Here is a 25,367-nt window from a genome sequence, read left to right on the forward strand (position 1 = left end):
TGTCTGCTCCCCCACAACAGCTGCCCCCTATCCCATCATCAGGTGTGGAGCTGGCACAGCGGCAGCCCAGCGTGGCTGTGCTTTGGGAAACTTGTTTCGTTCGGACTGGGACCAGCACCAAAGAGGAGGGGTAAGGGGAAATAACACCACTTGCCAGATGGGTTTTTCCAAGCCCTCACGGCTCTAATTAACGTGGCTGGTCAGGAAAGGCCTCCTCTCTTCCTTTTCCTGTGCTACCTGCTCTGGAAACAGAGCTGACCAATTTAAAATAAAAAGTCTGAGTTGGAAGGATTAGCAGCAAAAAGCAGTGCATTTCTTTAGGCTGAGGTGAGGAGATCCAGCTGGAGACTCTTTCCAGCTCTGCTGAGCAGCCCTGGTGCTGGATGGTGTGTCGGTGGGGCAGCAGGCGTGAGGGGTGCGGGCATCCTGACCCCAAACCTGTTTCTGAGGAGGCTGAAGGAAGAGGCTGACGTCTGTAAGAGCAGGGCTGTGCGGCTTGCCATGTCATCCATGCCCCTGAGGCAGTCGCTGCTGTTTTGGTAGTCTTCTGTTCTTTTTATCACGTGTGGTGTGAATTGTTGTGATGTTGAACTTGAGCATGAGTCCAAAAGCTTGGTGAGAGGAAGCTGCGAGGGGCTGGGTGCTGGGGTGCTGCTGCGATGGGAGGCCCTGCACCTGCTCCTGCCCATCCCAGTGAAACGCACTGGGAAAATTGGCAACGAGGCAGGAGCGGTTTTGGGGGAGAATTTGCATCCTGGCAGCAGCTCGGTGCTGGAGGAAAGGAGGAGGCAGCTTCTGAGTACAGAGCTGCACTAAGCTTTGATGAAGCAGAAACCCTGCAGAACGGGGTGATGGCAGTCGGCAGCGATGGGGAGCAGCCCGTGGTCCCAGTAGGTGTTTCGGGTGGCACGGTCTCTTGCCACTAGGCAGGATGAGGCGTAAGGAGTTACAGCCACACTGCCCGTCTGCAGGTCCTAGTTGTCTACTTCTGTTCTCCCCAGGGTTAGTTCCTATTTCGAAATAAAAGCGCATGTAAATTAATTTCAAAGCCTTCTTGCTTTGTGTCATCAGTCTGTTAGACGTGAACCCTCAGCATCCTCATTAGCTGCCTCAAGATAGGGCAAGCACATGTAAATTATTTTATTAGGTGCCCTGTTTGTAGGGAGACTTTATAGCCTGAATGTAACAACAGTGCTCTTTCCTGTTTTCTTTTCCTTTTTTTCTTTTTTTTTTTTTCCTCTCTCCACTGGAGAAGCCAAACATGCAATAGATTGGTCTGGTGAGACTCTGCCCACCTTGGTGCGAAGCCCAATTTATTCGAACTTTGCGGTGCTCTGGTTTGGTTCAGAGACATCACTTCATTGCAGCCACTTTGCATTTGGTTAACAAATCAACCAAAAAGCCAGGCACAGCTCTTGGCTCTGCTGCCTCCCAATGTATGCCCCGTGTTCTTCGTGCGCCTTGGCAAGAGCCAGGGCTCTGCCCATGCTCCTTCGCTAGCACCGCTGCTGCACCCACGCTGTGAAGGGAGGCGTCGGAGCCACGAGTGCTGGAGCAGCAGCTTGGCGTCCGCGCTTGCTGACCCACCTCTGGTCTGTCACTCGTCACACGTCTCATCCCGCTGTCCTCCGGGATCGTGGCCTGCTGCTGGATTGCTGGCAGAATAGGGGATCGCTCCTCAGGCTGCAGCATCGCCCCCTGGCACTAGAGTCCTGGCATGGAGCTGTAGGTGTGCCAGTTCCTCCTTTCTCTGCTTTCTCAAATGGATTCCCCCAATTTCAACACGTAAACGGTTTTGTCCTCCAACAGCATTCCAGATGGAACGCGAACATTTAAACTGTTGGTTGCTGAAGTAAAATACATGCTTTATGAGCGACGTGGGGGACGTCAGATTCACCTGTTTTGTTTCACTTGAGCTTTAAAATGTCTGTTTACTCATAGTAGATCTATTTTTGAAAGAAGGCGCAGACACTATGGTGACAGTTGCCTTAGAAATGCACGTAATGAGAGAGGAGCGCGCCCGCAGGCAGCCGGCTCTCGCCTCCCTGCGGCCTCGCCAGCCGCCCGCCTGCGGCCCCCTGCCTCAGCTGGGGCTGCCAGGGCACCCCTGGGTGCTCCCATCCATCTGCGTCAGAGTCGAGGGCAGTGATGGTCGGGGGGTGAGAATTGCTCCCAAATCTCTAAAAGCACCCAGACAAGGTATCTGCCTGTTCACTTCTAAGAACTACGAGCTTAATATATTGCACGTTTAAGATGTTGATCCTGAGAGTAAACTGAAACGTTGCCTGCGTTTTATTACACTGTACACTCGTATTTATTTACATAATAGATTTTGATGGGAAATGTATGTCTCCAGTGGAGTCTGCGAATTAGAAACAAAAACTAAATATGAGCACTGGGAATAAATATGCTGCGGCCAGTGAGTCAGGTGTGTGGGCTGCGGGAAGGGCAGTGATTAGCCATTATGGATGTCCTGCAGCCTGCCTCCTGTTACAGAGAGGAGGCTTTTATTTCGAGTGATCCCGTTATGTGCTCGCAGTTACATGAAGTTTCGCTGTGGTGGTTGAAGACCCAGGCCTGTTAGCTGCGTGCAGATTTACGGTGCGGGTTGAAGCTAATGGATACTTATCAGGCAGGCTGTATTTGGTGATCGTCCATCATTTGCTCATTAAACAGTGTATCTAAGTGATTCTCATTTCCTCCCTGCCATGTCTGGAAAGGAGGAAACTAGACACATTAGGATGGAATATTAATGTCCTGGAGGATTTAGCCACCCATAATTAGATCTTCTTTGCATAAACCTGCTAGTGCTACCTTATTTTGTTGTTTGTTTTGTTCTCCTTAATCATCTCCACATCTTTTCCTGTTCCTATATTTCTTTGCATTTCTTTCTCAATTTTCCTTTGTAATTCTCTTTCATTTGTCTCATCCTTCTTCCTTTTTTTTATTTTTTCTTTCCCCTGACCTATTGAGCACAGCAGCCTGGGTTTCCCCACTCCTCCCTCCTTTGCACAAAAAGGCTGACTTTGCCAGCAAAAACCACGTTCCCTGCCAAGCCCTGTAACTGACTTTGGAGAAAAGCAGCTAGAGAACTTGTGCAAATTTAGGCTCTGAACTAGCTAAATAAGCCATGTCAGTAAGCCCTCTTGTCTTATTCCCTGGCCTGCTGGCCCATGAAAGCACAGATGTATAATGCTCCTATTTAACAGGGGAAGAAAATGCTGGCCAGGGGCCACCAATGGCTGACGGGGCTGGTCAGCAGGGAGAGACGGGGGAGCCGCTGGGCTCATCCCCTCTGCGAACTGAGAGTGACAGTGCTAAGGGAAAGGTGCCAGCGAGCTCGTGGCTTTGGGGCTCCTGCAGGGGATGGATCGCGGGCGAGGATGAGCATTGAGGCACCAGCATCTCCCTTCCATCCATGAGGTGAGGTGGATGCACCAGGACATGATCTCTGGTGTGTGTTCCTCGTACCCTGTGAAGCCCCATGACTTGCAAGCTGACCTGTACCTCAAGATGTGCCTGGAAAATACTCGGCTATTTAAAGTGTAACGATGGCTAACATCCTGTGTGCTGCTGCCATGCCAAACAGCTGGAAACTGGTGAATTTGCAGCCCTCCATCCATAAGTTTTAAGCATCCTCCGCTCCCTTGGACTTGACTGGAATTGAAGCTGCTCTGTGTTTCGCAGGATCAGATCCCGGGTGGGTGGATGGGGCTTGACCTGGTGTGTGGGTTTGGGAGTGTATGGCTTCGTGTGAAGGCTGGGACAGAGCAGAGGCCGGGGCGGACAGCACTGAGGTGTGCATCTGAAAGGCAGAGAAGAACCCAAAGATTTGGAAACATCACAGAGATCTTGCTTGCAAATACCCCCAGACAGGTCAGGGAAAATACGTGATCGTTGTGCGAGTGGCTTGGGAGGCGGGCCTGGTGCCGGAGCATTTCTCTAGAGAGAGAGCTGTGAATCTCGACTTGTACGTTGCAGCTAACACACAGCCGTCACTGAGACTTCCCGTAGTTTGTCTGAGAGCAGTCTGTCATAAACAAAATCTCACAAAATCCTCCAAGCATGGCATCTGTGTTCGGCACTTGGGCTCTCTGGTTCAGAGTGCCTGAGCTCGGGCTGTGGGCAATGGCGTGGCCCCATCCAACTGCAACTCCTCACCACAGCCCCGTGTAGGGATGCCTCCTGGCCAGTCCTCACACAGCCATAGTTCCTGGAGGTTTAGTGAACATACCGGGGAGTTTTTGTGTTACGAGAAGAATTAAACCGGTCCTCGAAGCCTGTGTAATAGGATAAGGGAGCACGCACATGCCATCTGAATTGCTGAGGGCTGCTGCTCGCTTGTAAAGCTTGATTGCATCTAGAAATCAACATTTGGTTCAGAAGCGTCTTCCTTTGATAAGGTTAACTTCTTTCCTGGGAGTGATAAAGTGTTAAATAAGCACTGTGGCTGCGAATGGAGCGCAGGTAACGGTAGCCCCATAAATAGATGCTCTCGCTCTTGGGGAAATGGATGCTGAAGCCTGTCAGAAGTTTCTCTGAGCACAAAGAACCAAAATCTCTGTGCCTGCAGCACTCGTGACCTAGCAATTAAATCAGTATCCTTGGAGAGCATCTGAGACAAGCGGGCAAAAGGCAAATATTTGGGGTGCACAGAAGTGCCATGCTGTGATGTCACCCCTCAGCCATGGCTGTGCTGCCCTTGCCCTGGCTCTTGTGCCCAGGTCCCTCATCTGCTCTGCTCTGGGGGCACACAGTGGGGCCCCCAGTGCTGGGGAATAATGGGGGCAGAATGGGAAAAAAAAACCACAAAAGTTGATGGTTTAGATATAGAAATCCTGTGCTGTGGACATTGATATGAAGGTTTAGTACTTTAGAGCAGTGAAGCTGATAAAATATCTCTGGTTGCTCTGTGAAATCTCAGCTTTCCCTACGAAACCATGCTGGTTCCCTGCCATGTTTCCAGGCTGCAGGATGTGCCGGATGGCAGCGGTGCTCCACTGTGCCCATGTCCTGCTGGGGCCGAGCATCAGGGTGTGGGGTGTGCGCCTGTGTGCCCCCAGGTGAGCCCACACAGCGCTGGGGTCTGGTCCCTGGCTTCAGCAACTGTGATCGTCTGGTGTGTCTCAGAAAGCCTATTTTCTTGCTAATGAAATGGGAGTTATTCTGCTGTGCTATGTATTGTGAAAGTAATCACGTTGAACACTTTGTACCTCTTTGTGGGCTTTTTTCCCCTGTTACGGTTGCTTAAATAATAGCATCCACAAAGTGAGTGTTAATGCAAACTGGCCACCTGAGTCAAACTAGGTTTCAAGGAGTGACAGCCAAAATATTAAGAAACTGAAGCTTTAACTGAAAAATCAACTGAAGTGAATTATTCTGGCTGATATTATGGGCCAAGGGTGGTTCTGCCTCAGTTCTCCACAGCGAGAGCTGGGAACCCTTCCCAGCCACAGCCACAGGACCTGCTGCTGACCCACTCTGCCCTCCCGGGGGTCCCCAGGCCCCAGGGAAGCCCCCAGGTGCCTGTCCCCACAGGTGTGGCTGTGGGACTCCCTGTCCCTGACATGAGCATAACATAGTTGAGCCTCCGACTGTCCCAGGAAAGCTCTGGCTTCCCCATGAGGCCTGTAATGGCTGGGCACAACAAAGGGCAGGCCGTAGCTGCTGCTGTTTGGCTGTGCAGACTGATTTTGGGGAGGAAGAAACCTGTTCTGTTCCTCTGATTTCTGTGGCTTCTGCTTGCTGCCATGGCCGAGGTAAAACCACAGTGACACCGTTTCAAGCGGTGACTCACAAATAAAGGTTGACATCCAGATTAAGGTGGCCACAGACAAAACTCTCAGCTTTAAGTTGTGTTCGTGGAGGAAAGGGGAGTGGAGGCCCAGTGGGGCTGAGCACCCTCCCTATGGTCACACCTCGTGCCTGTGACAAGGCCTGACCTCCCAGAGCTTAGCCCCAGCCTCAGCCACCTTTTCACCCCTTCTCCTTTGTTAAAAACAAATTTCAATGAAAATAAAAGAAGGGAACAGTGATGCAAGCAGCGGCCACAGGAAAACTTGCCGGCTCCTTGCCGGGAGGTGCGGCACGGTCGGCTGCGTGGTGGCTCCACGTAGAGCAGGGAGGAACCCGCACCCCAAACCAGGGCTGCAGCACCACAGAGTGGGTTTAAGTGCCGCCTCCTTCACGTGTGTGTTCTCTGTCCCCTTTTCAGTCATTAGGGAGCAGAGCAAGTTAATGCCAGCAGAGGCAGGCTCAAACCTTTGCACTCATGTAAGGGATCCCTAAAATTGCCATTTTGTCGCGTGCTGGAGCCAGCTGCCCCAAGGGAACTCCAGGACTGGGGCAGTCTGCAGGGCCCAGCCAAAGTGAAAGGCAGCGTGTGGCTGCAACTGCTGATGGCCAGCGCTGATCTTGTGTGCTGTGACTTGACTGTGACTGAATTTATTGCCTTCATGTCTTTTCAGTAGACTTTTTTTTCCCCACCCTTCCTTCTAAGAGAAAATATCAAGAAATACAAAAACCCAGCATAAAATTACTAATAAAGAAACCTGTCCAAACAAACTAGCCAAAAAGCAGTCATGGAAAAAATAAAATTTAAACCTTCCACTTGTCTGAGTAAAGTATCTGAAGTATTATTTAGGTTGGGGCAAAATCCTCCCAACTTTATGTGGATTTTAATGTTAAAGTGAGATATTTGTATGAGAGTGAAATTGTACTTAGGATACATAATATCCTAAGTACAACTTCGTAAGTACTTATATCCAGAGTTTTTCTGTTAAGAGATGGGTCAAAATGGAAACAAGATGGTGGCTTACAGAGCACAAAATGGCAGGCGAGCCTCTAGGAGAGAGCAGGTGTGATCCAACCTGCTCCGTCCCTGCCAATGGCTGCAGGACGTTCACAGCTTTTGGGCTTCTGTCCTTCTGGAATTTATCTGACATGGCCTTTGTGCTAGCATGGATTTATTTCTTTTTGGAAAAAGCATAGCTGTCTGAAGTAGGACTTTGAGCAGAAGTGGTGAGTTCTCCCCTAGTTAATAAACCTGCAGCCCACCATGGCCAGCACTGTGCCCTTCTGTGCAATGCGTGCTGCTTGTGTGGGCTGAACAGAAAATCGAAATTTGTCAAAGCACTGCCTGTGTAAGCTATCTCCTCTGTTCCTAATGGCTCATTGATGTCATCGGTGACACCAGCCTCCATAGACAAGTTTAAAGGATGCTGGAATTCCTCAAAGGAAGAGAAAAGATGGAGAAAAAGCATAAAATCAAGAATGTTGTGATGCAAATGTGAATAATCAATGTAAATAATCATTGCAGCAGGTTCCAGGGCTGGGCACACACATCCCACCTGTTCAATAGCACTTGTGCTTCGGGCTTTGCAATATTGCTTTGATTTCAGTTGCAGAATTATGTAGGACTTGTACTCATATCCAGCAGTATTTAGATAAAAGGTGAGAGGTTGTTCAGTGCAAGGAATAAATACTTTTCATCAGGAAATAAAGACCAGTGATTTAAATTCTTTTGGTGCCGTGGTGACAGAGCAGGCAGATGAAGGTGATCAACTTTCATGATTAAACAGAAGAATTTCTGCAGTTACCGCTTTCAAACACACAGTCTGGCAGCAGTGAGGCTGCCACTGACTTCAGGAACAGCAGGATTGAGCTCTCAGCTAGCCTGCCTGTTGTCAGCTGGTCTCTTCGTTATTTGTAAGAATGAAACGAAATTTTATAACTCCTAACAGGCAGGCTATATACACGTCGCTCATGAGTGCTGAGCACCTGGCTCTGACAGCTTTCACATCATCAAGCCTTAAATGCACTTATTTATGACTGCCATATTACAGAAATCGCTTGCACATTATAAGAGTATTTTTTCTTTCAATTCTGAACACGGAAGAACTATTGTTAATGTGTTAATTATATAAGTTGGGCAATTTTCCCTTCATAGGACAGTTCTTTACTATGATGTGTTACATGAATCTCAAAAATGACCTCTAAGTTCGCAATGGTAATTTTATGCATGTAAGTTGTTGTGAATGTACAAACTTTCAAATATGCACCTTTAGCAGCTAGGGGTACTTAAACCTCTATTAAAATTTCACATAAACTTACAGTTAGCTATCCAGGAAGAAGCTGCAGGCAGAAATCCCATAGTTAGGTTAAAATGTAGGGAAAAATTCTGCTAAATTTCTGCCGTATGAATTATTTTATGGAAAGCAGTAAGTTCTCTTTCACTGGTGCAGAAGTCTGGTAGAACGCTTAATGTCATAGTGGACCTAGTTTTCTGATGGTTTTGCTTTCCAGTTGGTTTGTTTTAGCAATCACAACATATTTTTGTTCTTTTTCAGTTGAAGAGGGCGAATCTTCAGATTTTGCTTTGAACTGGGACTCATCAGTGACTCAATCAGGTAAATATTTTAGGTTCTTCTGATTGCAAAAACTGCCAGAAAGCTGCCAGGCTTTTTACAGAAACTGTATTTTGTATGTCACATTCCTGTCTCAAATCCAAGACTACCCACTGCAACACAATTTTTATATCAGTTCCATATGGTCAACAAAATCTATTACATACAGAGACTAATATACTCTTATCCTCTGGAGAGCCATTCCTCCTTCTTGTGGGCACACTGAAGCGGGTTGCGATTTCTCCAGTATAACCGCTTTGAAGTTTTCTGCAATGGGCACTGTTGCACATTCATTCCAATCTAATTACATAAAAGCGGCTTTAATAGGAATTTTAAACTTCAGTCTCAACTGGAATGTGTGTGTTTCTCCTCTCGGAGGAAATTGGAAAGTACTGTCGGAGCTGGAGGATGAAAGTGGTACACTGCTATGGCAGAAAGATTTAACATTTGAACCAGCTTTTGGTCTCTTTGATAGTAAGAGAACTTAAACATGTGTCTGGGACGTGCTCATCTGTATTGCACTGAAAACGTGAATAAAGAGAGGCTTGGGGAACGGAGCAGGATAAAACAAGCTTTTATGTAGCTGTGTAATGTGTATTGATAACGCAAATGTATGTGGCAGATCCATTTGTACTTAAAGTTAGGGGTAAGTCACTAGCCACCTCCCAGTCCCTGTGTGCCATGTGTGCTGATGTTTTACTGTCTGTTATGTCTTTAATAGTTATGAGATTCTCAGGATGCTCTTGATTCTCAAGACAATAATGCCACCGCTGTGCCCTCCTCTTGGGACAGGCAAGGGTTTTCTCGGAGAGACTCGGCAGTGGCGCAAAAGCCGCTCAGAAACCAAGCAGTAACGCGAGCATCAACGTTGGTGTTGCCTTCCTGTTCCGCACGGGCCAGCTGGGAGTCACCAGGAGACGGGCTTGCAGGAGGCTTCTTCTACTGGAGGCAGCATCTGGCTGCTCGGCACAGCATGGGCTGTCTCAGCGTGGTGCCTCATGGCGTGGGCACATCCTTCCCCATGCCAGGGCTGCTTTGAGGGATTCTTGTTCTCTCTGTTCTTTGGTGGCCGACCCTGCCACAAGCCCTGGCGGTGCCCTTGGGGCCCCTTCGTGCCCGCGGTGGATGGTGCTGTTGCTGGCCTCATGGTGTGTTTGGCTCAACACAGGCTGAGGTTCAAAGCAGTAGCATCAGTCACTTCTGTGCAGAGTGGGAGTTAATTTGGGATTTGTGGATGGTAGCGGTGACTGTGCTGTAGGTGACAAAGCCTGTAAGAGGCTTTTCCCGAATTAGTTGGGTCTCCTACATTGTTCTTCACATTTACTGCCATAATTATAGCTCTCATTTTACCGTACATCTGACACCTTGAATGTTTTGGAAGTGTGATTTATGGTGGCGTAAAGAAAATGTGTTCTAACTGGTGGGTTTTCCTTTCAATGCGTTCAGTAGGTACAGGCTTCGGCCTTACATGCGTATAAAGGCACGGTGTGCTATCCTGTAAGTACAGGGCACGGGGCAGAGGCTGCAGACTGGAATAGGACTGAGGAGCAACCTAGAAAAAGCATCGCAAGCCACGGTGTGTAGCGGTGTGCGGTGGAGCCTCGCTCTTGTGTGGTGTGCCTCCCCGGCTACAGCCCGTAACTGAAACCAGCCCCCGGCCCCAGCCTGCGAGACTTTCATTATGCTCTTTTATGATCTTCCTGTTTGCATTAGCTCCAGTAGGGTGATGTTGAACTTCAATAACGGGTGAAAAAACACGCTTCTACTTCTCCTTTCATGCCCCTTCCTTCCCCAGCCCCAAATGACAATCTTGCCTCCCCTGCTTAACCCCCCAGCAGAAAAAAAAAAAATAAACAAAAGGCCAAAAAACAGACTTGTTAACTCCAAAACAGTTGCCAGATGTTTCAAATTAACATACTTCTCTGCCGCCTTCTCCTGCGCGTGTTTGTACATCTCTGTGTGTGTGCAAACGCACACAAAGTGACTTCTGAATAGCCGTACTGCTGCTCTGCTCAGCTGCTGCCGGCGCTGGGTGAGCCGCGGGGACGAGCACGGGGCAGCGTGAGGGAGCCGCGGCCAGGTAGTGCCCTTGGTAGCTTCGCTTTTAAGGCCCGCATGTCATTTAGGAGCAGCCCTGGGGAGATGCTTTTGCTGCTCTAGCTTGCTCTGTTCACCAGATCAGTATAAGCTATGCTGGAAGCCTTCTTGGTAAGGCAAGGCTGAATTTGTGGGGCAAAGGAGCTGCTTGCGGAGATGCTCCTCGGGCGCGTTATGCCAGGGATCAGGTGCTGTTTGCCATGGCAGGGCACATCAGCCTTGTGCTGGGAGAACCTGCCATGGTGGGATTTAAATACTTCAAATGCAACTAGGAATAGTTTTAGGATTCTTTCCTTTTTGGGTTGGCATCATAAGGGCTGTATGCACTGACCCAAAGGGTTGGCAGAGTGCGCAAGGAGGCGCAGATTGCCCCTTGCCCTGGAAAACACCTGCGGTGCCCACCAGCCCTATTTACAAGGGGCATCCTGCGAGCGCCCTTCCTCTTCCGTTCTCGTCACCATTTTTCCTTCATGCAGCGGGAAGAAAAGCTCTTCCTTTCCTTTCCTTTCCTTTCCTTCCCCGAGGACCGAGCTTGCTGGTGCAGAGCCTACCAGTAGCACTCGCTGCCTGCGACAGGTCCGGCTCCCGTCCTGGCCGATGAGCGCGGCGGGGTCCCCGCTGTCCGCAGCAGCCCCCCGGCTTAGCCCTGCCCTGCTCGGGGGCTCGCTGCTGCCCCAGAGCCAGGAAAACAAAGCTCAGCATCTGCCTGGCTGGGCCCTTGTTTGCAGTGCTGCGTTGCTGTTGCAATACATCACGAGAGCATTATCTTGAGGAGCAGCAAGGGACGTTTTAAAGAAGTAAAAAGTCTTACTAAATATATAGAGAATTTAAGGCATTTTAAAGACCTATGGAAGCATTTTACATGGGGGTTGCTGGGGAGTTTCTCATTAGCCTGGCTGTGGGGCCCTGGGGAAGCTCAGCCAAATTGTCTGGGGCACGCAGAGCAGATTCTGCATTCTCTTTGGGATCCCGCAGACCTAAAAGCCTGAATTTTATTTTTTCCTATTCTTGAGGTAACTGGATGTATCTCTGTACGCAGCTACAGACTGCGATACCAGTCGAGAAAGGGGCTGGGGAGCAGGGACGGTGACCTGCAGCAGGCGCTGGGGGCAAGTGGCACTGCTGCTCCTGGGTGCGCGAGGGCACCTCGCAGCACAAGCGCCGGGAGGTGGTGAGCGAGCACGCGACACGAGTGTTGTGCTGTCATAATATTCCTGACATCACAAAATGCAAGGACGGGCTGTTACCTCAGTCAGCTCCAGGCCCCCTGTTCCCATCTCACTACTTGCTGCAGTCCCCACATGCGGGGGACGTGTTAGTAAAGCGCAGCACAGGGAGAAACGTTTTAGGACGCAGGCATTTGATGTTTTGTCAGCAGGAGTTCCCGTACGTACTTGTTTTGTCCAGGGTGCTACTTCAGAGTTCTAGTTGCTTTCTTCAATTTCTTTTAAAGTTTTTTTTTTTTCTTTTAAGGGAGGGGAGTTAAAGAAAAAAGGGGAAGTAGCAGCTTTTGAGAAATGAACCACAAAAACAATAATTGAAAAAAAAAACAACAGAACAAAACCCCAAGCTGCGGTCACTCCTCTCCCCTCTCTTCCGCTTTGCATGATGTCTCCCAGCTATGTAAATCTCGACTTTCGCCTGGTGCCCCAGTGGAGGAACACCTTTATGCTGCCTGGGGGCCATCGGAGCCCACGTGGGGGTGAGGCAGCCGCCGGTGTCCCTCAGACGTTCTCCCACTGCCCCGGGCACGGCCTGGTGCCCACTGGGGTCACTGGCCTGGTGCTCACCGGGGCCACCGTCCCGGTGGGTCCTGGTCCGTGCTGTGCCCAGGGCTGTCCCTGCTCTCTGCTCCTGCCAAACCCCCTGGTGTGGGCTGGCAGGGGTGTCTAGGCCGGGCAGACACCCTCAGTATGAAATTCCGGAATTCTGCAAAACATCGAGAAGGTCAGTAACAACTTGGCGAGCATTAGAAACCTATTAGCTTGTAGGTACTCTGGAATCGCCTGTCCTGAGCACCTTTACAAGCTCAGACATCTTCTAAAAGCTGATCTCATCGGTAAATCAATACTACAGCATTCTGACTGCAGCATGTAAGGGTTTCCAAAGAAATAAACCCTTGAACTGTATTAGCAAAGAACATAACAGACTTTGGTAACTGGTATTTTTTTCAATCTACTATGAAATGTTTGATCTTGACTGATGGATTTTCTTATGTTGGTTCTAAAAACAACATCCCTGCCTCCACGTGGACCTGCAGCATGTATCCCGGCTAGTGTAGGCTGAGGTTCTCAAAATTTTAAGTATCTGCTGTGCAATCAGCCAAAACCCAAGTAGATGCAAAGTAGAGACGAAGCTGCAGAAGCTGGCAGCCCCCTCCCTCCCTGGGGAAGTTTGAGGTGGTGGCTGTCTTGTGGCCTGCCTGGGGGACATGGTGACATTAGTTCCTTCCCCTTTGTCCTAGTGGGAAGGGCGCATGCAGCGACCTGGTGGAGGGGCCGCATCCATTACCCTACAAGCACCCAGCTCCTCTGGAGCTGTGCTAGGGAGGCAGCGCCAAGCCCTCCTGTCACACGGAGACACCAGGATGTCTGACATCCCACCCAGCTTTGCTCTGCCTCCCTAGAGCCAAGAGAGGCCTCTCAGTTCAGGCTTTCAAGCCTACACTTACCTGCTTACATGCATTGGTTCCTAAATCTCACTGCTTTTCCATGCTCTTTCCCTAGAAGATGTTGCCTTAACCCCCTGGCAAATAGCTCTAAGGTTTAAGCATGTTTATGCCAAGTAGAGCTTTTATTTTCCTTGGTAACATTCGTTTTTAGGATGTGACATTGTATGTCCTTTCAGAACAGGAAAAGTTTTAAATTCTCTTTTAAATAGAATTATTTTTTTAACTTCAGTCTCTTACTTATGATACATATTTATTACATAGTTTTTGTAGTATTTCCTCAAACAGAAGGTGAAGTGATGGAAAGTACGTGATGCTCAGCTTGTGTGGTCACGGGAGCTTGGTCAGCATCTAGGACAGACGTAAGATTGTTGGAGCCAACATAATTACTCGCGTTATTTCTTTTTATATTATAAACCCCGCCAGATCCCTCTGTCGACTGCAGCTCAGGGCACAGCCCTGCGCCCACAGGTGGGAGCTGCCTGGGAGCAGGTGGTGGGAACAGGGACAGTTGGTGGCAGGAGTGCTGCGGTGTCTGGAGCAATGGGGTCCCCACTGCCCCATCTGCATCAGGGGCAGGAGACAGGACCGAAAGCTCCACCAGCAGAGCCCCTGGCTGGTGTGGGAATTGCCACCCCAGGAACCTGCTGGGGCATCTCTAATGGCGTGGGGCTGTAGGTGTTGGTGGCCTGGCTGGGAGGGAGCCTCCTGCAAGGAGGAGCGGTCCTCAGATGTGAACACAGCACGGGTGGCGGTATTTAAATTAGAAGCACACACCTGTGTATTACGGCATTTCCTAGAAAATACTTCCTATTAAAAATGTTAATTGGGAAAATTATAGCGATAGCACAGAGGAGGAGAATTAATTTCCATGGTAAAAGAGGGGAGGAAGGAAAAGCTTATCTGGAAGGGAGCTACGGAGTGCTCCCCCTGCCCCTCACCCACCCTTTCACTTTGAAAACAAATCTGCCTAAGAAAAGCCGAGCAAGTGTAGTGTACCTTAGTGTGTCGCTAGTGTTGCTGGACTTCTCAGTACTGAAAGCTGGACCCCTGAAGCACTGCAGGTAACATCTGCAGAGTGCTGGATTTCCTCAGCCCTGCTGAGCCACGCGATGCCAGCAGAGCTGTCCTCGGCACCGCCGTGCTCCGCAGGAGCCCATGGTTGGGGCCGCTTACGGATAGCGGGGTCCGTGGGCTCACCTCTGAGGTTTGTGAGCTGAGTGGGGCCCCCAGGGGCTGGGTGACATTCCCGTGGGCACCCTGGATGGGGTGTCCTGCTTGGGACCAAGGCCCTCCTGGGCTCACTTTCGGGTCCCCGCAGGAGTGACCGTCCCAGGGGGAGGCTGACTGGCTGCAGGGTGCAGCCTGGCACCTTCTTGTCCGCTCCTCCTCTTCCTTCCTGGGCTCTCCTCCGCTGACGCTACCTTGTCGCCTCTTGCTGCACAAGCAAAGGGATGTGCTCAGATGAACATTTTCTGTGTTTTTAGATGAAAATTATATCTGTTGTTTACAAAAGCCCTCAGGGGCATAACTAGCAGTAATGGGCTAAAGTAGAGCAAAGGAGATCCTGGGCTGAATATCAAGAAACATTTCCCAGTAGTGAGATCTAATAGGCTTTGGTATTATCTCCCATCACTTCAGTCATTTTCAAGCCGGACTGGACAAAGCGCTTGAAAATATACTGGAGGAACAGCCTGATGTTGCAGAGGGATGGATAAGATCACCTGATAAGTCCTTCTCATTTCTAATTTATCCAGCTCTGCCACACTCTGGATTTACTAATATCCTGCAGATTTGGCAACAGATGCAGACTGAATGCTCTGGCATATCATGCTTTCTAGAGCTTATTTCAGTAAATCACTTCGATGTAGGATCTCGATGCACTTTACAAATGCTAATTAAGCCTCCCAGCCGAGCAGAAAGCGTTCCTAGTGCCCCAAGCCCATGCAGCCTTGCGTCTGTGTCATGCACCGTGCCACAGGTCATCCTGCCTGGGCTGCGGCTCTGGGACTTGCTCAGAGCTGCTTCTGCTGGACCAAGGCACCACAGATCCCATCCTGGTTCAGTAGAGGCAAGGGAAGCTGCAGAAGAGGCTGCAATGGGCTTTACCTTTGTGGAGGAAGGCAGCAGAAGGGTTGAAGGAAAGTCTCCTGGTGAACGATCTCTTTGGTTTTTACCGCAGCTCCTGCACTCCTTCGACTAATTCACATGTTGCAGTTGTAACTGGTAGCTCAAAGCTCCCAGCCTGAATAAATGTAAAACAGGAACGACAGAGTATATTACATTGGCCTGTGCTTAAAGGGGAAAAAATCAATACGAAAATAATGCCGCAGTGGTGGATCCCCACTAAACATTCTTCTTGAGAATAAAGCAAATTGTGCCAGTCATCAGAATGGGATCTTATAAACAAGGCTGTGAAAGAAGGAAAACACAGGGAATAAACAAACTCCGCTGCTGTTTTCTGAGTAAGGACGTTGGTACAGAACTCTGCAGTGAAGGACTGTGTGAAATTCGTGGTGCTGTGCCCAAATAATCCTCGCTTATTCAGTACAGGAGACTAGAATCGTTTGGGTTGGAAGGGACCTCTAGTGGGTCTTGTTCAACATTGACCTGCTTGGAAATGTTTCAGCAACCGCTACCTCTGTCTTTTGGGTTAAATTGTCTTTAGCTGTTAAGCTTATTATAAAGCAAGGGTATAAGTACGGTTACTGTAGTGTAAGGGTGTGCAGAAAATGGGAAAATAAGGTCAAAGACTCATGGGGAAAGAAGAATTTTTAAAGCTAATATAGTCTGAAATTTCCCATATTGGAAGATACGTTTGCATTTCTGTCATTTAGTGCCTTTTCAGGACCAGCTACGAGGAATTACGATGTCACTGTCAAAACAAAGTGAGTTCATCTCATAAGCTGCTATTTGTTTTCTATAAAGTCAGCTGAGAAACCTGCTAAATGGGAGTGCTCGTAATGAGATTTGAGATGCCCAATGGCTCTCACTTGGACACAAGCGACCTTTGCATGGCGCAGTGAAGACGCCCGGATGCATGCAGAGCGCTGTGCACGTGGCAGAGGTGCAGGGCCCGCCGCGCTCTGCCGACCCCTGAATTCATCCTGGCTGCGACCGGGCCCCTGCGTGCCTGCTTGTGTCACCAGCCGGGCCTCCTCGCTCTGTTGGATGGTTTTGGCATTCGTTAGGAGAAATTATTAGACAGTTGGAAAATGCTAAAGAGAGAGGAGAAAACCCGCACGCTTTGCTTGGAAGCGCTGTCTGTGCTGCATAGAGCTCTGACAAGATCAAGCCTCTAATTAAATTATCTGGCACGTGGACAATTCTGTTGCGAGATCTGCTGAGCTAATGCGTAGCCCTTAGCTAGTACAGGCTCCGAATCAGGAGCACCAAAGAGATGATTTGCATCAGGCCGCAGCCTGCTTTAAAAAATTCTGGTGAGTTGTGAAGCCCGTGCCGCTAATTGCCAGTTAGCACATTGTAATTGCTGTAATTATTTGTGAGTAAAATGATGTCAGGAACATAACACTGCACCATTCTTAGTGCTTCGTGCATTGGTGACCCACTAAGTCCTGCACTAGGAGCATGGATGGGTGGTTGCAGAGCGGGACGGCCGCTGGCAACTGGCTGCCATGGGCAAGCTGTGGCCATTCTGCGCAGCCGCGGAACGGGGCCATGTCCAGCCGCAGCCACGAGAGCGGCGAGGCACCGAGTGGTGGCCTCGGATGCTGGCCGTGAGCCTGTGATGGCATCGCCGGGCTGGGTGGGAGCCCCGGTGCCGCCCGCCAGCCCCTCGCCTCCACCCCGTGCCGCCAAAGTGGGCCAGAAGCTCCTCCGGGTGGGATTAGAGGGACGTGTAATAGATTAGAGATCAAAAATGTTAATTAAGAACTGGTCTCTTCTAATAAGATGCCTTCAAGGGCACGGCACCAAAAATGAGGAAATATCTCATTTTGGCAACAGTGCTGGGGCTGTAATGAGGCTGGGGTGCAGGTTAAGGGGGCAAGGACCGCAGGCCTCCTGCTAAGGGCTTCTCCTTCAGAAGGAGAAAGTCAATTAGCAATAAAATCGTAAATATAACGGGCAGAACGGCACTACTCGAATGCTAACCAGCAGCACGTGGATTAGATGTGTGTGTTCAGCTTGATGTCTTGAGGATATACTGGCACGTTGTGGCGGATGAAGGTGGGCAACTCCAGCTTATTGGTATTTAAGCTGCAGTAGGGCAACTTGTGCTGAAAATAACTGCTTTTGTTGGAAACTTTGGTACATTTGAAGTGAATCCGTGCCGTGTGCTTTCCTAACTTAATTGTCAAGATACAGAAAGTGTGACCTTCACTGCTGGCAGCAAGCTCCTCGGCACGGTATTTGGGAGAAGCATTTACTGCTCTGCAGATGAGTGAAGAGGTGCAGCTTGGAGCTCTTGTGTCCCAGGTTCCTGCAGAGGGGAGAAGTTTGTATTTCACAAATAAATGATGTGCAAGCATTACTTTTATGTTTAAAACACGAAAGGTGCTTTTGAAGGCTAAGGTGCTATTATAACTGAAGAAAGCACATTTATTTTCTTAATCTTTAGCATCCTAGTTGTGAAGTTGTGACTCTGCTGTTAGATTTCTCCTAGTAAACTCTTCAAAGCTCCAAAAAGGAAACCAAAAGACATTTAATAGCACTTACCCTTGTGGTGGGGTGATGGGATTTCGTTTCCCGCTTCACCCTGTGCTTCCCCCCCAAACACCTCAGAGCTGAAAGCTGCAGCGGCTCTTCAGCCAGTTATTTGCTAGCACAAAATGGAGGGACCCTGTAGGCAAATTTCTTCCCTCTCAGCTGGGAGCTTTCATTCGGATAAAGAAAGCCACCGGCACAGCGAGGCTCTCTGCACAGCCTGTGTATGTTTGAGGGCTCTGGCTGTTGTTTGAGCCAAACTAGAGCGAATTTTCCATTTGATAGAAATGCCATGGGCAGGCGCTATCTGTCAGCGTGCGTGTGCACAACGAGCTGGGACTCGACTGAAGCAGCTTGGCAGAAAAAAGCCCTCTGACAATGGCCTGAAATTCAGATTTGTTGCTGCGGCCGCGTGTGTTTTATCTTCATCTGGTGCGTGCGTCTCCAGCAGAAGCATGCGCTTGGAGCGGAGGGAGGCGAGCGGTGGCTCTCCCCACTCCTCGTCTAACTGAGAAGGGGCTGGGAGCCGTGGGGCTGGTGGCGGTGTGACGAGCGCTTAGTGGTGGTGTTCAGCTCGGATCGCGCCTATAAGGCAGTTCTCAGTTCGAACGACACCAAATTCCCCTGCCCTGCTTTTGTCAGAAAGGTGAATACAAGTGGGTGTTGCCATTCACAGAAAGAAAAGCGGGGACCAGTTTCATATCCAAAGACTTAAATCAGATCTTTTCGCAGTTCATAAATGTATCGTTTTGATGGGCTGATGAGTTCCATCTTTACTTGATTTCACTTATGGATTTTGTTAAAAGAAATGTGCTACTCAGACCTGAATTAGCCTTCCCCCAAGAAGGGCTACAAGCCTTTTTTGCAGGCACATCAAGGGGATATTGAGTGTAGCAGCAGAAAGATCATTTCCTTCTTCGCTGTTACGAAGTTCCCTTAAAAGTGCTGAAGTCGTCTCATGTAGGGCAATTTTGAAGACATTGTTCTGAACTTTTCCTCTGAGTAATTTTGAAAATTAGTGTTAAAAAAAAACTGTTGGTAGGCTGTCATTGCTCTTTCAGCAGCAATGGGGAAGACTTGGGTTTTGCGTTGTTGGTTTACTCAAGTGGGTTATATTGTAGAAATATGGTCGGTTTGCAGTACTGCCATTAATATGTACAGAATGCGTGCCATATAGAAACTGAAAAACGGATTTAAACTTTGGTAAGTGGTTCATGCCGGGTTGTTTGTGTTTAGTACACGAGTCCAGATGACCATTTATTCTGTTAAATGAATGAGAAATGTTCTGTGTAAAAAGCGTTTGGCTCCTCTGCCTTTATCACATTAAACAAAATACATTTATTGCTAAATTTCCACAGTAGCATCCAGAAAGCATATACAGAATCAGCAGGGTTAAGCAGGTAAAACCGAGAGCAGCATTTGGTCTATAATCTCATGAAAAAAAGGGTTGTACTTTTTTTTTTTTTCTGAAAAAGGTGAATTTTAGGCTGATATCTTACGCAAGTTTGCTAACAGCTGGGTTGGTAAAACATTTTCTGGAAGGATGTTGCAGATATCCACATTTTTTCCTCATTTTTTTTCTTTATATATTGTGTGTTCAGACAGCTGCAGTGTTGGAGACATGAGGAATATCACCTCTGCAAAATGCTCTTTGCATCTCTGGGTTTGTGTTTTGACAAGCAAGTACAGATGCTTCTGTATAGCAGAATTAAATTACGTTCCATTTTCCACCCTTACTTCCAAAAAGACATCTAAGCAGATGATATGTGGGGCTTGGCATTTATGGTGTTCTGTGTGTGAAATTGAAATAAGAATTGGTGTTGCTGTTCCTCCAAAATAGTTTATAAAAATTGGTGAATTCTTAAGACTGTTTTATATATCGAGGTTGTAAACCTGTTGTATTTTAAATATCTTTTTGATTTGCAAAGAAAACCACAGATAGACCACAAGTACTCAAAGTGTTGCAGAGCCATCAGTGAACTACTAAATGAGAAAACACATCATAGGAGTTAAGAGATTTTTAGCTTGATAGTGTAATGAAATATTTCGAAACCATAGCTGGTTAATGAAGGTTGTGGCCAGACTGCATAATTGGCCGAGAACGTAGGAAGCAAAGCGCACTAAAACCAGGCTCCTAGCTGTGTTGGCTGTAAATTGGGTGGGAGGATCAATAAAATAAAATAAATAGAAACCCTGTGCCTTAGCTGGGAGGCTTTGGGAGTGGGGCACAGGCCCCCTCGGGGCAGACTCTGCAGGAGCGCCCCGTGGGTGTTTGGTGTGCGGGGAGGAGGGGAGGGGGGCAGAACCCAAGGGCGTCGCCTTTCGCTGTAGGAGAAGCAGTTTTGTAGGATGAAGTTCTCACATCTTTTTTTTTTTTCTTAGCTGTCAGCAACTAAAATGCAAATTCAACACCTTCAGGAGCAAAATTGGGGCTGGGCCCATGCGAAGAAATGTCCCTCTTTAAAATGGTTAATTTGTTGTTATTATCGCTTTTTACCTAGTGCAAAGTACAGAGGGAACAGGGCTGCTAAAGAGCATATCAACTAAATTAGGGTTAATTAGAAGTTCTCCCAAATAGCTGGTGCTTCATCAGCAACAGAGCAGCATGTAAATAAATCTAATTTCTCTCCGACTAAACTCTTCACAGCCTTAATTACAACCGCAGCAACCTGCCCTCCCTCCTCCTTCTTAGTGGCAGAGGGTCACGGTTGGCTCTGGCTGCTGAGCGTCACCTGTCCCAGGTGTCCCTCGAGGCCCAGAGGAGGCGAAGGAGCTTGTGGCACCTCCAGAGGAGCCGAGTTCAGGTTGTTAGGAAGGAGCTTGAGAAGCAGAAAGCACCAGTGGACAAAGATCAGAAAAGTCAGAAATCAGTCATCACTGGGAGGGCACAAGCATGGGGCAGGTTGCAGCCATGTGTGGGATCCTGGTGCTCAGCCGAGGGCTCGTCCACAGGGATTAGTTCCTCATGTGGCGCCAGGCTCACTAGCCTCTCTGAGGTCCCTTTATTTTCTTTTATTTATAATTTTATCAAAGCCGGTGCGTTCCTTATTACGCAGTGTCACGTTTCAGCCGATCCCAAATTAATAAATGAGCAGCAGCAGAATAGCGTGCAGCACAACTCTAACAGCATGAGCCGCACAGAAGTATATTTCACTTAGCTCAAATTTAAATACTCTACTTTGCTCTATTTAATTACGTGAAATTACTGAATTAATGGCTTTGTCAAGTGAAACATGTAGGACTTCGGAGTTGTGCATTAAGAAAGAAATTAGAAGGGAAACTTGCGGTACACTTAATTTTTGCATGTGAACTTGCGTTAAGCACAAACTGGACTGTCGCTGAGCCCACCTCCCGGCATCCCACGCCGCTCCCAAACCGGGAGGAGAGGAGGAGCAGCAAAGGACAGGAAACCTCCCGGGCCCTGCTCCTGCCCTGGCCTCCTCGCTGGTGGCAGAGGTGCGTGGTTGCGGAGCAGAGGCTGGCCGCGGGGCCCGCAGTGCTTCTTGCCCGCTCCAAGGCTTCTCGACTGGCTCAGCCGCCTGTTGGCAGCCTGGCCCCGTGCCACACAGTGCGACTGCACGGGGTGTCTTTTCCGGCTGACATCAAAACCTTGTTGAGTAAGTCAATGAATGTGAAAATGGGGAAGCGGAGTTCCTCGCTGCGGTCTGAATGCCAGCATCAGGACACTGTGCCCAGCCCGACGTGGCCGTGCAGATGCACAGGTGTAACGAGGCTCTGGGTAACATTTCCAAAATGTTTCCGGAAGCTTGCAGTCCTACTGTCCTGGAGCTGTTCAGGCACGTAGGTGCCCACCTCGCATTGATTTTCAATTTCATGTTTTTTTTTTTCTGGAGTCCATTGACAGTCAGTGGGTATTTGGCTCCTAAATGACTCGGGCTGCAAAACAGATTTGTGGAAAGGTAGCAAGCACTTTTCTCCACGACGTGGTCTGGGATCTGATCAGACCACAGCTGGGTGATGGCCCTGGCCCAGCCCCTGTATCCCGCATGCAAGCAGGAGCCTTCCAGAGGAAGCTGACTCCTGACCACAGAAACCTGTCAGGTCTTTATTCCTGGACTTTTGAGGACTTCCAGGCAGGGTAACTCACCAAAGTGTGTTTTTCTTCTTGCACCAATATGTTTTTCTCTCTGTAGCTCCACCTTTTCTTTTCCCTTTGCATGGATTACATCCCTGGGTTGTTGGCAGCAGGCCGAGTGCTGCAACTCTGTCATTCTGTCACAATGTTAGTTTGCTTGTTAGTTTTTTATAGAAATAAAGATGAAAAAATGAAGCTGTGAATACAGATGCTCTTGGCAGTGCTAGGTTAAAGGTTGGACCAGATGATCGAAGACATCTTTTCCAACCTAAATGATTATGCGAGTCTATGTCGGTTCCTATAGGTTATGAAAGGCATTCCCCTTCAGGATTTTTTTTTTACACAAATCTGTATCTTAAGCATGGGAAAAGGGAAAAGTGTGCTTTGGCACTGGGAAAGCTTTGTGGGGGCTCTGGCTGGGCTCCCCTGCTGCCACCCAACACTGGTGCCCGCACCCCCAAGGGTGCTATGCCCCGAGGAGTGGGTCCCCAGTGGCTGGGTCATGTGTGCAGGAGGGACAGCTCACGGGTCTGGTCCATCCTGGGGAAAAATAAAGGAACCTAAGTTTAGAATTAGGCTAGGGGATTCAGATGCTGATGTACACAGTCACGTTTGTCACTTACAGTAATTACATCTTCTGTAATTTTTCTCTCCTTAAAAATCAACAGGTTTGTTTGGGTCAGCAGTTCCAGCAGCTGGCATTCTGAGCAGAACCAGCCAATACTTTTTTTTTTTTTTTCATTTGATATGATATGCATCTGCAATAACAAGCCACATGTAAATTTTATTAAGCCTTCCAAATTTTCTGTCTGTTCAGGGAGCTGTACGTTTAAGATTTACAGATACGTGGCTTCACCTTCAAGTTACAAAAGGCTTCGTCATGGCTGCGTGGCTGTGAGTTACAAGGTGATGGAGATGTCCTGTGTTAAGTGGGAGCAGGATGCCACGGAGCTGCTGGAAACAGGACACCTGTTTTCAGTAGACACTTGAACAATATTAAAGTTGATTTCACTATTAAAACATGCATTTAGGTAAATAAAATATAAGTGCTGTTTTTGTGCTGAAAACTTGCTCGGGTTTAGCTGTATTACGATGGTACTATCTAATGGTTGCATGCCAAAGAGTTAAGCACATTTTCATGAAGAAGTGCACTTTCCTTTGAAGTTAATACTTGCTGCACACTAATTTCCTCATGCATATAAATTATTTTTAGATCAGTTTTGATTTGAACCTCATTATCTGAGCTGGGGATGGAAGTTACTCCTGTTCAGATGCATCTGAAGACTCGGAGTGGACAACGTCCTGCTTTCAGATGTAGACCATCCATGGCACGACAACTGCGTGTCTTTAGTAGGGTGAGAGTTTTTTGCAGACAGTAGGCAAGAAGTTTGGAGAGCTATGTGCAAACGCAGTATTTGCTTTGTAGACCTCTGCGGCATGCAAAGCAGATTGCTGTTTGACATCGGACAAAGGGAGAGGCCTTGAAGTTGTGAGAAGGCGGTGGTGCTGCTGCCTGCTCCGCATGGCATTTTGGGACAGGGAATCTCTGAGCAGATCGAGCAGAACCAAGGCGTGGTGGGAAGGGAGATGCCCCTTCCCAGGACCCCGAGTTTTTGCTTTAATAACACTCCGCAAGGCGCTTGGAAGAAATTCCCCACCCTGAAGTTTGCAGAGTGCCTGCGCACAGCTGTGTGCAGGGACTGGGATCAATAATGCGGTAGCGTCCCAGAGTCGGATGCTATTTCAGCAATTAAACATTTGGCACAGCACGGGCTGCTCGGCTCTCTTCCTCTCGTTGCATTCTTTAAAATTCACTTACAATGCTTTTTGTGGCAGGGAAGTATTTACATCCCACATTTATAATGTTAAACCAGTTGCCAAACACTGAAGAGCTGATAAACACTATGTGCTGTTAACACTATAAAGTACAATCCCACTGCTACTTGCATGCAAATAAATAATAATAACTTAGCTGGTTGTCCGCTTTTTGGTGTATAAATGCATTTGTCGTGTAGCATAGTGACATCTAAATCATTTTAGTAAAAGCACTGGAAGGGCTGAAACATTACCTGCAGGTACGATTAAGAGAAAATTTTATTGTTTGGTTGTTTTTTATGTATTTAGTTCCTTATTTGAACATTTTTTAACACTTTTAAAATTATGTGATGCTTAATCATTATTGCTCGTTTTCACTTTTTTTTTTTTTTTCTAATTTCACTGAATTACTTTGCCTTCCTGAGGATTAGCCCACAGGCTAAAAGTTACTATAAAATATTCATTAAATCTTTTCTTGCGTCTGTTACAGACACAGATATCTTTTTAATGTGCTGGTCAGTTTTGAGACTGCTACTTTCGTTGCTATCCATAAATCATTAGCAAGTATTTTTAGTGTCATCAGTGAAAGGTTAATAGAAGCCCATAATTTTCAGATGCATCTTTTTGATTAGCTGCTCAGAAATTTCCTTGAAAAGGGGATGTGAATTGTTCCACACTGAAAACTGGAGACTGTGTCCAATTTGTGCATAAATTGCGATTGTCTTTGTAATGGGCTTCTAGGAAGGTGTGGGGTTGCCTGCAAGGTAACGATTTAAGCATAAACTGACCCTTGATGAGGGAACTGGAGTTTCAGTTTAATGCGTTTCTGTAGTTTTCCTTCACCTTCGGTGCCTTCACATTCCACACAAATAATTCCTTCATAACAAGTGCCTTTTCAGAAGATGTATGCTGCTGACAGTTAATATAAAATTATTGCCCCTGAATGCATTTTTGTAATTACTTCCCAGAGAACTGTCTTTGTGTTAGAAGACATTTCACACTTTAGTAACATAAGTGTTTGGGGAGAACATGAGTAATAATTACAAGCAGTCTTTCAGTGAAAATAAACCTAAAAATTATAAAAAAAGCTAATGTTAAAGTTGGTTAGAGACAGTGAGGAATTTATTTAGCATGTTATGCATGTCTGTATATATTCCAAGTTCAATAACCCTTCAGTAACTAAACTTAAAAAAGCAATAAAGAACAGAGAAACTGCTTTCTAATTTTTAAGCAATAATGAAACTAAAAACTGATTAAAAGTGACATGCTACTAGAGACAGAATAAAGAAACTTAATCTGAATGCTCCTATAGGAGATTTCTGCTGTAATGGAAAATGAAATGACTCACAGTTTGATCAATAAAAAAATTAGCAGCATTTAATAAAAGGTTTCTCTAGCATGTTGTCTAAAGGATACTATGAAAGCCTTGAAATACAAGAAAACCGGGCTTGGAGGGTGAGTTTCTGTACAGGAGCTAACGTGACTTAAAAGTCATCTGCTGGGCAGAGCTGGTGGGCATCGGGTCAGAGCCTGGACGTTGACGGTTGCACTGTTTGGTGCAGCTGGACGTGAGCTCAGATTGCCCACTACAAACCTGCTGGTGGGGAGCTTGGAGCCGTGT

General features: G+C 47.8%; 1 protein-coding gene across 3 annotated transcripts in view; it reads left to right on the forward strand.

Moving 5' to 3' along the window:
- Positions 1–25,367, forward strand: part of ZNF423 (zinc finger protein 423) — a 214,601-nt gene that overhangs the window by 25,049 nt on the left and 164,185 nt on the right. For 2 of the 3 annotated variants that reach the window (XM_040570935.1, XM_040570938.1), the window contains exon 2: positions 8,349–8,408. The exons of the other annotated variant lie outside the window; for it this stretch is intronic. In XM_040570935.1, the coding sequence (XP_040426869.1) occupies positions 8,349–8,408 (60 nt within the window). The remainder of the gene's footprint in view (positions 1–8,348; positions 8,409–25,367) is intronic. 3 annotated transcript variants of the gene reach the window in all.

Source organism: Cygnus olor, chromosome 12 (genome assembly GCF_009769625.2).
Source record: "Cygnus olor isolate bCygOlo1 chromosome 12, bCygOlo1.pri.v2, whole genome shotgun sequence".
In the NCBI taxonomy this organism is placed as follows: domain Eukaryota; kingdom Metazoa; phylum Chordata; class Aves; order Anseriformes; family Anatidae; genus Cygnus; species Cygnus olor.